The sequence below is a fragment of the Microcaecilia unicolor genome, chromosome 8, assembly GCF_901765095.1.
Source record: "Microcaecilia unicolor chromosome 8, aMicUni1.1, whole genome shotgun sequence".
NCBI lineage: Eukaryota > Metazoa > Chordata > Amphibia > Gymnophiona > Siphonopidae > Microcaecilia > Microcaecilia unicolor.
Window position 1 is genome coordinate 25,138,505 of NC_044038.1, and position 12,868 is coordinate 25,151,372.

Below are 12,868 nucleotides of genomic sequence, written 5' to 3' on the forward strand. Positions count from 1 at the left end.
AATGGCCGCCGAAGTCTCGCGAGGTCACTTCAATTCTCAGCGGCCATTTTGAATCAGCGCCGAGATCACAAACAGGAAGGATGCATACAGGGCAGCGCTCCAGGCAGGAAAGAGGGGGCTCTTTCCTGCCCCGAAGGCGGAAGAGACCACCAGGGCAGTAGTAAATAAGGAGAGGGGAGGCTAGTAATCTGCCTGTTTGTCCGGATTTCTGGACAAACGGGCAGGCTGGCGAGCCTGCCCGTTTGTCCAGAAATCCAGACAAACGGTGATTGGCAAAACCCACCTAGTTGCCCGGACATGTCCTCTTAAATCCGGACATGGTAACCCTACCCTGGGTGAACCTGCGGCCTTAACACCCCTTCCCCTTCATCTCAATTAACTTTCAGGCTCCAAGCCCATCCCCCATGACTTTGATGATAAAACTCAACACTCATGATCATCACACACAAATTCTATAAAAAATCAGGTTGACAGATGCACTTGATGGTTCTTTGAGTTCATATGGATGTGGGGTATCTATTGTTTTGCTTTCACTGCAGTTGCTCTTTGCTGCACTAGTCTTGTCTAATGGCTGGGCCGGCCCTAACCAAATACAAGCAAACATCAACACACTTGAAGATTTATTCTCCTGTACACGAGCCATGGACACATAGCTACAATCATGCATATAACATGAAGTGCAGAAACCAAGCAGGTTTGATTAACAGGAGACAGGAGAAGCGTGCTTGGCCCATTATCTTGCCTGAAGCCAGTAGGTGGAGCTTGTCACCCTGTCAATGATATTAGTTTGAGTATACCTAGATGGTGGCAGCTGCACTGGGGAGAATGAAAACCTCCTTGGGTGGACAGGCTTCAGCTTTGTGACATCACACCATCTCCTGTTAACCAAACCATGCACATAAAGCTGCAACCTTTCTTTGCAAAAGTACAGTCCATATATACATACTTGCAGTAGTTCAGTAAGCAGTATGCCAGTAATTTGGGCTCTTTCCAGTTTGTAGCTGCCATGTTTTCTTTGCGGTGCCTCTCTTGAAAAGCTTCGCTTACCCATACACGTCTCAGCTGACTCACTAACGAATGCTGATTAGCCAGCCAGGCCTCGTCATTCTTAACGATGATGCTGATAATCTGACAAGAAAAAAAAAAGAAAATGTGATCGGCTTGATCTTACTCCTTTGTGTACCATTTATAAGTAAACCAAGACAAGAGAATGAGCAGAGAAGTCAAACCTTCACAGCTTGGAACTGGAGGTCCAGGCGCATGGTGCTGGTACTGGGAGAACCGGGCCTTACAGCAGTCTGAGTGCCACCAGGTAAGAGCAGGGTTATAAAGCGACTAGAATTCGCTGCCAGAACATCTCGAAGAGGCCTTGCATCTTTGTGCTTTAAAAAGCTCTGGCAAAAACATGACAGAATATCACAATAAATGTTTTCTTTTTAAATATTTAATCAAAATGGCAAGCATTTCATAAATCACATATCCAATTGCTTGACCTCTACTAGACCAGGAGGAGAAGCAGAATTTTAAAAAATTGCATCTTTATTAGAATTCTGAAATATTTACAAGTATCCGCTTGCGACAATCTTGATAAAGGGAAAGAACCAAATATACATTTTTATGGCAAAACATTAAGTAGAAAGCAAAATAAAGTGTAACCCCCTCTCCCCCATCACATTAGACCACATTCAAAAAAATAAATAAATAAAAGAGTGGAAAATAAAAAAAAATGTAACTAAATCATAAACGCTTAATACAGGAACTCTTCCCTAATCCTATCCTTTACACTCAGTAGTCGGTGCAGGAATAGCTGATGAAACGGACACCGAGCACATGAGGGGCAGTTTGATAAATACATGCATATGTCAAAAGGAAGCACATACATTTCCCCTGCTTGGGCGTTCCTGGGTTTTTAAACCAAAACATATATTTATTTCCGCCTTGACACTTACCCTGGGAAATTTATAAACTTACATTAGCACTTGCTCTTTCTAGGCCAATTCATATGCATAAAGTCAAATATACAAAAGTACATATCCAGTTAAACAAAATATTGTGCGTTCTACTCTTTCACTGAGGTGACTGGCATGCAGTTTAAACCAGAGTACAGAACATCAAACGTATAGCTCCTTCTTTACCTGTTTTTAAATCTATGCTGAAAGCTCACCTTTTCACTACTGCCTTTGGCTCCTAACGGCTACTCATTTGCTCTCCTCCTCCCTGCTCCTCTCTACCCTGTAATTCCCTTGTCTGTAATGTCTTGTCTGTCTGTTTTACCTAGATTATAAGCTCTTTGAGCAGGGACTGTCTCTCTATGTCAAGTGTTCACCGCTGCGTGCGTCTGGTAGCGCTATATAAATGCTATTAGTAGTAGTAGTAGTAGTATGAGAAGATTTAGAACTCTTGAACCAAAATCTTCTTTAATGCAGTAGTCAAACAAAGAAAAATAACTTACAGTTCAGATGTGCTAGATAACAGGTTTTTGCCTTGCAAACTGGGAGTCTGTTCTCCACCAGCTCTCTCTCTCAAGCAAAAGAGAAGCTGGGAGTAATTCAACAACACACTGAGAGTAATGCTGTTTATACTTTGACACTGATAACATCTTGATAGCATCACAGTAGCCTGAAGGGGGTCATACAGCAAAATATAAAACATTGGTAGTTTCAGTTCACAGCAGGGGTGTATCTGCGTGGGGCCTCAGGGGCCTGGGCCCCCGCAGATTTCGCCCTGGACCCCCCTACCGCTGCCAACCCTCCCCCTCCGTTGCTCGCCTACCTTCGCTGGCGGGGGACCCCAACCCCCGCCAGCCGAGGTCCGCGTCCTCCTGCCGCTGCCTTTAAAGAATTCCGTCAGCTGGCGGGGGACCCCCAACCCCCGCCAGCCAAGCCGAAGTTCTTTCATTTTTCCACTGAAGCTGGCGCCGATGAAAGTTTCTTTTGAGTCTGACGTCGCTGCACGTTGTACGTGCAGGACATCAGACTCAGAAACAGCTTCATTTTGTTTCTGAGTCTGACGTCCTGCACGTACCGCGACGTCAGACTCAAAAGAAACTTTCGTCGGCGCCAGCTTCAGTGGAAAAATGAAAGAACCTCGGCTTGGCTGGCGGGGGTTGGGGGTCCCCCGCCAGCTGACGGAATTCTTTAAAGGCAGCGGCAGGAGGACGCGGACCTCGGCTGGCGGGGGTTGGGGTCCCCCGCCAGCGAAGGTAGGCGAGCAACGGAGGGGGAGGGTTGGCAATGGCAGCGGCTGGGGGGAGGGGGATCGGCAATGGCGGCGGCGGCGGCGGGGGGGGGGCTATAATGTGCCCCCTCACTCTGGCCCTGGCCCCCCCTACCGCCGCGGTTCAGATACGCCCCTGGTTCACAGAGGAGATATGCTGCAGACTAACTCTTCAGACCCGATGCAGAGAGAAAAAGTGGGCGGGAACAACTTGCCCAGCATGTACAGAGAACAAGGCAAGCCAATTAAAAGAGTCCCAAAAGACACAGGGAGCTGGACATGTGCTCTGAAAGAGCCTGTTACAAGGAACTACAAGATTACAGGGATTACAGATAATGGAAACTGGTATAAACAATCATAGGAGCCAACTTTTCAAAATTATTGGGGGTGCTACGCCCAGCGGAAATAATTCCCTGGACACATACAAGGAACCTTCTCAATATTGGGGGTGCTCAAGGACCCCCCGAGTCGGCTCCTCTGTAAACAATGACTAATCCAATATAATAAAACGCACCTCCAACATTCTGAAGCTGACTGCATGGCTGAGGCATTCCTACTCTCTGTATCCATCTCCTGAATTGACATCACGTACTTCCGGGTTCGTCACAAGCAGAAGTGACCAACCACACGAGGTTTCTCGGCTTCAGAATGTTGGAGGTGCATTCTATTAAATAGGATTGGTCAGTTCCTTGAAGCACAGCCAGAGCTCAGCGTCCTGCACAGTAACGCTCAGACACCAGAGAGAGAGAGCGGGGGCCTGACATCAGAGAGAGGGAGAAAGGTATCTCTGTCACACACACACTCTCTCTCACAGTCAATGTCTTTCTGTCTCTCACACACTCTATGTCTCACACTGTATCACATTCACTCTCTATGTGTCACACAGTCACTCACACACTCTCTTGGTCTCATACACTCAGTCTCACAGAGAGTCTGTGTCTCACACACACTCTCTCTCTCGCACACACTGTATCTGTGTGAAACACACTCTCTCTCTCACTGTGTCTCACATACGCACTTGCAAACACTCTCATTTTCACACACACACTCTCTCTCTCAGACACACTCGCACCCAGACTCTCTCTCTCTCTCACAGACACACTCACACCCAGATTCACTCTCTCTCTCACACACACTCGCACATTCACTCTCTCTCTCACACTCAGTCACTCTCACATACACTCTCTCAAACATACACACTCTGAGGAAAACCTTGCTAGCGCCCATTTCATTTGGCCCTGGACACCCCTGCTGACGACCCTCTCGACCCCCCCCTCCCGCCGCCAAGCCGCCGTCGCCTACTTCTGCTGGCGGAGGACCCCAACCCTCGCCAGCCGAGGTCCTCTTCTTCCTTCGTTCTGTTTCTGAGACTGACGTCCTGCACGTTGTACGTGCAGGACGTCAGACTCAAAAACAGAACGAAGGAAGAAGAGGACCTCGGCTGGCGGGGGTTGGTGTCCCCCGCCAGCAAAGGTAGGCGGCTGTGGGGGGGTCGAGAGGGTCATCGGGGGGGGGGGGGGTCAAAGTTGTGGTGGTGGCGGCGGGTCGGAAATGGCGGGGGGCGGGGCTAAAATGTGCCCCCTCACCTCAGGCTCTGGACCCCCCTCCCGCCGAAGTCTGGCTAAGCCCCTGCTGAACAGTAACATCCTAACAAAGAAACCTTTTTCTTCTCAATGGTAAAAATAGTCATGAAATGCTTTGTCCCTACAGGAACAAAGAGCTTCTAACAGCTGGCCTCTATAAAGCCCTAAAGAAAGCAAATTCCGAAATTTGACGGTCAGCAAATTCTCAGCAATTCTGCTTTCACTCATGTTCCAAGCAATGCCAAATTAGAGGACTGAAGATTCTGCAGCGGGGTCCTCGAAACAATGACATGGCCGTATGGGACCAACTGCTATTCTTTTCTGTCCATATACATCAAGCACATCCTCCTACCTCTCCTCCACGAAAGCACCTTCAGTGCTAGGAAAGGTTAGCGAAGGCCTCAAGAAATAGTTTCATTTGGTGCTCAGCTTCTTTAGGCTTAAATCAGCGCTATCAGGGGTTAAGAGCTTTGCCTGTAGGCAGCACCACAATTGATGGTGAAGGGAACACAGGCCTCAAGGTTGTGTGAATCTGATGCCATTGTATTACAGCACAAAGTGGTGAAAGCACTTCAGCTTTAAAAGAATGACATTCACGAACAGATTAGAAATTGAAAAGACTAATGTACTGTTTAGTGCCAGGAAAAGAGAACAAACGTAGTACATATTTCTAATGGAACAGAAACATTCATGTACCTTCACCTTGATATAAGGCATTAAAAAAAAAGAAAGGCAATGTAAATCATGATCCCCAAGACAAGCAAAAGCATTAACCAGATCTTACTGAATTTCAATTTTTCTATACTTGATAGAGGTCAATATGCTTTGCTTCCAGAAACAAAAGCATTTCTCAGCATGCTGCATCACCCACAGCTTTTCTTTTTAAAAGAGAAATGGCATGGAGAGAGTAGGTGCAAGACAAGTGGAGTAAAACAGAAGCAAATAATGAAGAATATTTGTGGGATCTCAACCTAAAACTAGAGTGGAGGAGTGGCCTAGTGGTTAGGGTGGTGGACTTTGGTCCTGGGGAACTGAGAAACTGAGTTTGATTCCCACTTCAGGCACAGGTAGCTCCTTGTGACTCTGGGCAGGTCACTTAACCCTCCATTGCCCCATGTAAGCCGCATTGAGCCTGCCATGAGTGGGAAAGCGCAGGGTACAAATGTAACAAAAATAAAATAGATACTATTGGAGATTCTAGGTGGAATGTTGCTATTCCACTGGCAACATTCCATGTAGAAGGCTGCGCAGGCTTCTTTTTCTGCGAGTCTGACATCCTGCACGTATGTGCAGGACGTCAGACTCGCAGAAGCCTGCGCAGCCACATTGGTGATCTGCAAGGGCCGACTTCTACATGGCTAGTGGAATAGCAACATTCCATGTAGATTCTCAAATAGTAGCAACAGTGGAGGAGTGGCCTAGTGGTTAGGGTGGTGGACTTTGGTCCTGAGGAAGTGAGTTCGATTCCCACTTCAGGCACAGGCAGCTCCTTGTGACTCTGGGCAAGTCACTTAACCCTCCATTGCCCCATGTAAGCCGCATTGAGCCTGCCATGAGTGGGAAAGCGCGGGGTACAAATGTAAAAAAAAAAAAGACAAGACAGGAAGAAAAGTTGCTCACCTGTAACAGATGTTCTCCCAAGACGGCAGGGTATGAGTCCTAATGTGGGTGACATCATCCAAAGGAGCCTGGGTTGGAGAAACATAAGTGGAGCTCTCCAAGCTACCAGAGCTTTCCTGAGCGGTGAACCGTATTAATGTGAGGCATCCAACATCTCATTCATTTTAATTTAAATATTCATATACCACTCAGACCTAGGCGGTCTACAGTTTTCACTTTAGAGGTACTGGGTCTAAGTAATACATTGTACTACTGTTATACCTGGGGCAATGGAGGGTTAAGTGATTTGTCCAAGGTCACACGGAGCTGCAGTGGGAACTGAACCTGGTTCTCCAGGATCTCAACCCACTGCTGACCATCAGGCAGCAGTGAGAATCGAACCCAGTTCCCCAGGTCCGCAACCCATTAGGACACTCCTCCACTAACCATTAGGCCACTCCATCACTCCACAATCTGTGGCATTACGCAGATTCGCCACAGTTTTACTCAGACTTTAAATAGAAGCAGCCACTCCTAGGGAAGGCAAGCAGGGTCTGTGAATAATAATAATATCTTGCTGCCTCAAAGAACACCTGCTACAGGTAAGCAACTTTGCTATTTACAAAAACAAGCGGGATATAGTTTATTGAACTTGCTCAACCACTCTAGCTGCCAAGGCAGAGCAGAGCGGTGTACAAAGCTAAAACAACCATATGGAAAAGGAAAAGATCTACAAACGATGATAGGAAAGAGAAAGTATCACACAAGAAAGAAAACAGGTACCATCATTCAAAGAGAGGCATTAGAGCACCAAGTCACGACCAGACTAGCCAGCAGCAGCCTCTAGCAGTGGCGTTCGTGGGGGGGCTGGCACCCGGGGTGGATCGTCGATGTGCCCCGCCCCCCCGATGCAGCGCGGACCCCCTCCCCGGCGAAAGGACACCCCCCGAAGGACCCCCCCCCCCCACCGGGTGCACGCCGCGCGCCTGTCCTCCGTTGTTCCATGCTTCTTCTGTGCCCCGGAACAGGAAGTAACCTGTTCCGGGGCAGAGAAGAAGCATGGAACAACGGAGGACAGGCGCGCGCAGCACCCCCCCCCCCCTCCCCCAGCAGCATGCACCCGGGGCAGACCGCACCCACAGCCCCCCCCCCCCCCCCCTAGGAACGCCACTGGCCTCTAGTCAATACTCGTCTCCTAAAGCTTGTCTGAAAAGCCAAGCTTTCAAGTTGGCCTTAAAACTCCTAAGAGACAGATCATTACGCAGGGAAAGGGGCAGAGAATTCCAAATGTGAGGAGACAGGAAGAAAAAAAGCACGAGTGTCTATTTGCCTCTAGTTCAGCAAATATAGGGCTTGGTAAAACAAAACTATGATCATTTACAGAACAGTGGGCCCTGGCAGATTAGTAGGGGATAGTAAGGCGGGAGAGATCATCTGAGATGCCTAGCCTAAAAGGGCGACTTGGTAAGTGATCCAATATTCCACTGGAAGCCAATGGTGCTGTTTTAATAGAGGGGATGTGTGATCAGAACAGTGAGCGTGGCACAGTAATCTAATGGCTGTGTTTAAGTCTGTAATTTCTTAAGAGCAGACAGAGGTAGGTCTGACTAAATATTACAGTAGTCAAGAAATGAAGTGGAAAAAGATAGAAGTGCGTGGAAACCACTGTGGTAGAAAAAATGACGAATAGTCCGTCGAAAGGTAAGGAAGCAAGGCTTGGACAAGTGTGAAATGTGTGGCAAAAAGGATAGAGAGGAGTCCCGAATTACTCATAGAAAATGAAAATGTGAAATGGGAGAGATTGGGTGGCAGAGCCAGTGGTGGGAGGCGGGGATAATGCTGGGCAGACTTATACGGTCTGTGCCAGAGCCGGTGGTGGGAGGCGGGGCTGGTGGTTGGGAGGCGGGGATAGTGCTTGGCAGACGTATACAGTCTGTGCCCTGAAGAGGACAGGTACAAATCAAAGTAGAGTATACACAAAAAGTAGCACATATGAGTTTATCTTGTTAGGCAGACTGGATGGACCGTGCAGGTCTTTTTCTGCCGTCATCTACTATGTTACTATGCTTACTATATGTTTACTATGTAATATCATGGATAAAAAATTGATGCAAACATCCAAAGGCATCAAAAAGACTAGAATGAAAGCGGGAACAAGGAGGGAAGGGACTATACTATAAGAAGTATGTCAGACTCCATCCACATCAAGGGAGGGCATCAAAAGCTTGAGAAGTTTTGATGAAGAACTTAAATCTGGGGAGGATTCATTGCGAATAAAGAGTGGGGCCGTATGTCTTGCTTGTTCCTAATGTGCAAGTTTAGGGCCTGGCAGGATGATTCAGTGATCGAAGAACACGAGTTGGGGCATAAGGGATAGTTAATGTGGACAGGTAGGGAGGGGATATAAAATGAAGAGCTTTAAAAGTCAAGAGGAGACTCTTATACTGCACCCGAAAAGAAACAGGAAGTCAGTGATGATTTTTAAGTAACAACGTGTAACTATCAAATTTTCTCACATGACAAAGACGAACGGCGTTATTTTGTATTGCCTGTAGCTTTTTGAGTGATGCTCGAGGAATACCCGAATAAATGATGTTACAGTAGTCCAGTTTAGAAATAATGAGTGACAAGATGAGACCCTGAAAAAATTAAGACTGAAATATGGTCCAATAGTTTGAAGCTGTTTTAATGTGCAGAAGGTGGATTTGACAAGAGATGAAATACGAGAACCAAAAGTAAGACAATAGTCCAAAGTAACCTCAAGATAATGGAAGGAATCCATCGGGGAAATGGAGGACCTAATAAAGAAAGTGGTTGAGATGGAGATGTGGAACGGTTTGCAAACCACCACGCCACCATTTTATCTGCGTTAAGAACAAAATGACGGGTAGAAAGTCAGCGTGCTACAGAATCAAAATGAGACTGAAGAACATTCAAGGAAGGGGCATCAGGGTCAGTATAATATATAGGAATGCCATAGGCACTGAAATAGTGAATTCCTGAATGATTGTTGTTAGTGAGCTAAGGAACAGATTAAAAAGAAACGGGGAAAGGATAGATCCTTGAGGCACTCCACAGTGAACAGGTTGAGGATCAGAAAAGGAGGATGACATTAAGACCTTGAAAGAAAGTCCAGATAGAAAGGAAGAGAACCAATTAAATACCACTCCAGATATGAAGATAGGCGAGATCATAAAAGTTCACGATCAATAAGGTCAAAAGCCGCAGATAAATCTAGCAAAATAGCTAGTGCACTCTTGCCTTTATCAAAGTTAGAATGAATCTCACTGAGAACGTTAGTTAACACAGTTTCAGTACTGTAACGGGTGCTATAACCTGATTGTAATGGATGAAGTGCTCATGTTTATTTCTGCAAAGGATGAGAGGTGATCAAAAACCACTTTTTCAAGAATTTTTGGAGATAAAACAGATTGAAGACGAGGAGATAGTGAGCAGGAATAGAGGACTCAAGAGAAGATTTTTTTGAGAATGGGACGGACTACTGCCGTTTATCAAGAGGAAGGAACTGACCCAAAGACAAACTAAGATTTGCCAAGGGGAGGAGCAATCCAAGATGAGGCTTGCATAACCGAGTAGAGGGTAAAGGATCAAGAGCACAAGTCGAGGGTTTTTCAGCTGCGACAGTGTTGCGGTGAGAGAGGATAACGACTGTGGTTCGAAAAGATGACCATGATGAAGAAATCCCAACCGAGGAAGGCTGGTTTAACTGTTGGGTTTGGAGTCAAAAAGTTATTTCACAACATGTTAATCTTTAAACTAAAATAGGCAGCAAGATCATTAGAAGAGGGAAGCATTTTATTCTCAGGTTGAGAAGGTGGGGATGTAAGGTAACGATAAACAGCATATAATTCCCTTGAAGGGTTAGTGGCATTTGACAGCCTAAGGAAAAATGACCCAGCATTGAAAAATAAGACTGTTCCATGTTACTTGATGTACAAATGCAAGTCACAGCCATGCTAAAAAAAAAAAACAAGAAAACTTATAAACTCAACACAAAATTTTAACTAGGATCTCCCAACCAGTGAAAGACATAAAAAGGCACAGAAAAAAAGTTCTCACTATACAACGAACAGCAATGTGACATTGTGGCTCTGAAGAAAAAAATTAAAGCTGGCCCCAAGTTGACGACACACACAGAAAGCCCTGAACACAAATGTGGTTCAACACTGTAGAACAGGGGTGGGCACTGGGCAACCTTGGTCCTCAAGGGCCACAACCCAATCAGGTTTTCCCCAATGAATATGCACGAGATCTATTTGCATATAATGGAGGCAGTGCATGCAAATAGATCTCATGCATATTTAGTAGGGAAATCCTGAAAACCTGACTGGGTTGCAGCCCTTAAGGCCCCAAGATTGCCCAACCCTGCTCTAGAAAACTTCTGACAACTTGAAGAGCTTTGTTTATATTTTCTTCGATTTGGTCTCTGTCAGATGACCTCACTTGGTTGTGAGGACAACATATCCTGCTTGTCCTTGGAGAAAAACAGAAACACCTTTTCACTTATTGTCTTTCCATCCTCAAGTAACAATACAGAAAGCAAAAGATAACCATCTATTGACATTTTTCTGATCTATGGATGTCCCCATCATTACCATGAACATCCGGCTCCACTGAGGATCATTTAACGTGGCCTCCATCATGAACAGCTCAACAGTCTGAGACGGGTGTCGAGTCAGGAATTTTATAAGGGGTTCTCGGAATGGGCTTCCAGCCTGAAATAATAAATGACATCTTTTGCAATAGTTTTTCAGCAGAAAGATATGTCAAAACTCATTACATAAATTGATAAAAGAAATGAATCAACAAAATCAAAGGTTTTAAAATAGATTAGTCTTTTGGCAGAAAGGCTGTATTGGCAATTTCTGGTTCTAAAGAACAGCCAGTCATGCTCACCCTTATAATATGGAATGAGTTTCAGCAAATAGTTTAAGATCAATTAATTCCACACAGTTTGGTCAAGCAAATTAAATGTGTTATCAAATGTATGTTGATGCAAGTATGTGGAGAAAAGCAATTTGTAAGTATAATTAAATTAACCAAGCGCAATCAACATCTAACAGAGATGATATTCAGAGAATATCTAGAACAGAATATGATTACCAACAAGAAAGTTAATGGATGTGGGAAATACTTAATGCTGGGGGTACTGCATACCAAGATGAGGGAAAAGTACTGACAATGTATTATCATTAATGTATATTTAGTACGAAAGAGGAGATTCTCCACCAATAGCAAGAAAATACAGCCACACATGATGGTGTTGTCATCCACTGTGCCAGAACTCTCCTTTTGGCTTCTCCTGATCATGTGTGGGCCTTCCAGCACTGATGCAGATCTCCCCTATCCTCAGTCTGCATCTTAGCAATGTGATAGAAGGTTTAGCGGGGAAGGAAAGAGGGAAACAATGGATATATTTCCCTGACATCTATGGAGAACTTACGTTACACATAAACAACTTCACTTTCTCCGCAGACAAGCAGAGGAAACAAAGGCACACGTTAGAGATTCCCCAGATAAGGGTTGCTATGATCACATCCTTTTGAGTGACACTTATGTCTCAGTCAGAGGGAAAGTCAATGGGCAAACAAGTTGAACAGAACAGCCCACCAAAAAGTGAAATCTCTAGAGGAGGCCAGATTAATATAGTAGTGTTTAGTGAAACTATGGACCAATGATCAGGTGGCAGCTTTACAGATGTCAGTGATGAAAGTGACTCTAAGGAGGTGTGGGCCTCTTTTTTTTTCTGGAGGGGTCACATCTGCCTGGTGATAACAAAAGCCATTGCAGTTTGATACCCAGGTGGATATTATGCACTTGGAAACCAGGAAGCCAGGACTGATGATAAACAGTTAGGAGAAGCAGCATGAGTTCTCTGTTCCTCATAGGTAGAAAAGAAGGTCCCTTGTGCAGTCCAGTGAATGCAGGGCCTCCTCTGCTGGTGACGAACATGGTGCCAGAAAAAAAGGAGGGAAGAACTATGGATTGATCGAGGTCAAAGTCTGAGAAAATTTTGGAAAGGAACTTCAGATGGGTATGGAGAACCATTCTTTTAGGGAAGAATTGTAGGAATAGAGGACAAGTGACTAACACTTGCAGTTATGCTTCAGAGAGTTAAGGGCAAGTGGTTTCATGAGCTCAGTTAGGACTATGTTGAAGTCTTAAGCTGGTAGTAGTGTTTGCAGCGGCAGATTGATATAGGATAGGAGCTTCATGAAGCACAAAACAAGAGGGTGAGAGTTACCAGTTCATGGTAAGCTGCAATGGTAGGTAGATGAGATGTACTGATGTAGTCTTTAGCCTGGACTGTGAGAGGTGAAAGGGACGGATAAGGGGTCTTCATTAGCAGAGGTCACCCAGTGGGAGATACAAAGACCATCTTAGGTAGTAGGATCTCCTGGTGGAGGGTTTCCAAGCTGCGAGGAGAACTTCCTTAATTTCCACTGGGA

General features: G+C 45.5%; 1 protein-coding gene across 1 annotated transcript in view; it reads right to left on the bottom strand.

Annotated features, from left to right (window-relative positions):
* TRRAP (transformation/transcription domain associated protein) overlaps positions 1-12,868 on the bottom strand; it is a 342,568-nt gene that overhangs the window by 207,188 nt on the left and 122,512 nt on the right. The window contains exons 32-34 of the mRNA XM_030212524.1: positions 11,015-11,134; positions 1,230-1,394; positions 947-1,128 (exon numbers count right to left, since the gene is read on the bottom strand). Of these exons, the coding sequence (XP_030068384.1) occupies positions 947-1,128; positions 1,230-1,394; positions 11,015-11,134 (467 nt within the window). The remainder of the gene's footprint in view (positions 1-946; positions 1,129-1,229; positions 1,395-11,014; positions 11,135-12,868) is intronic.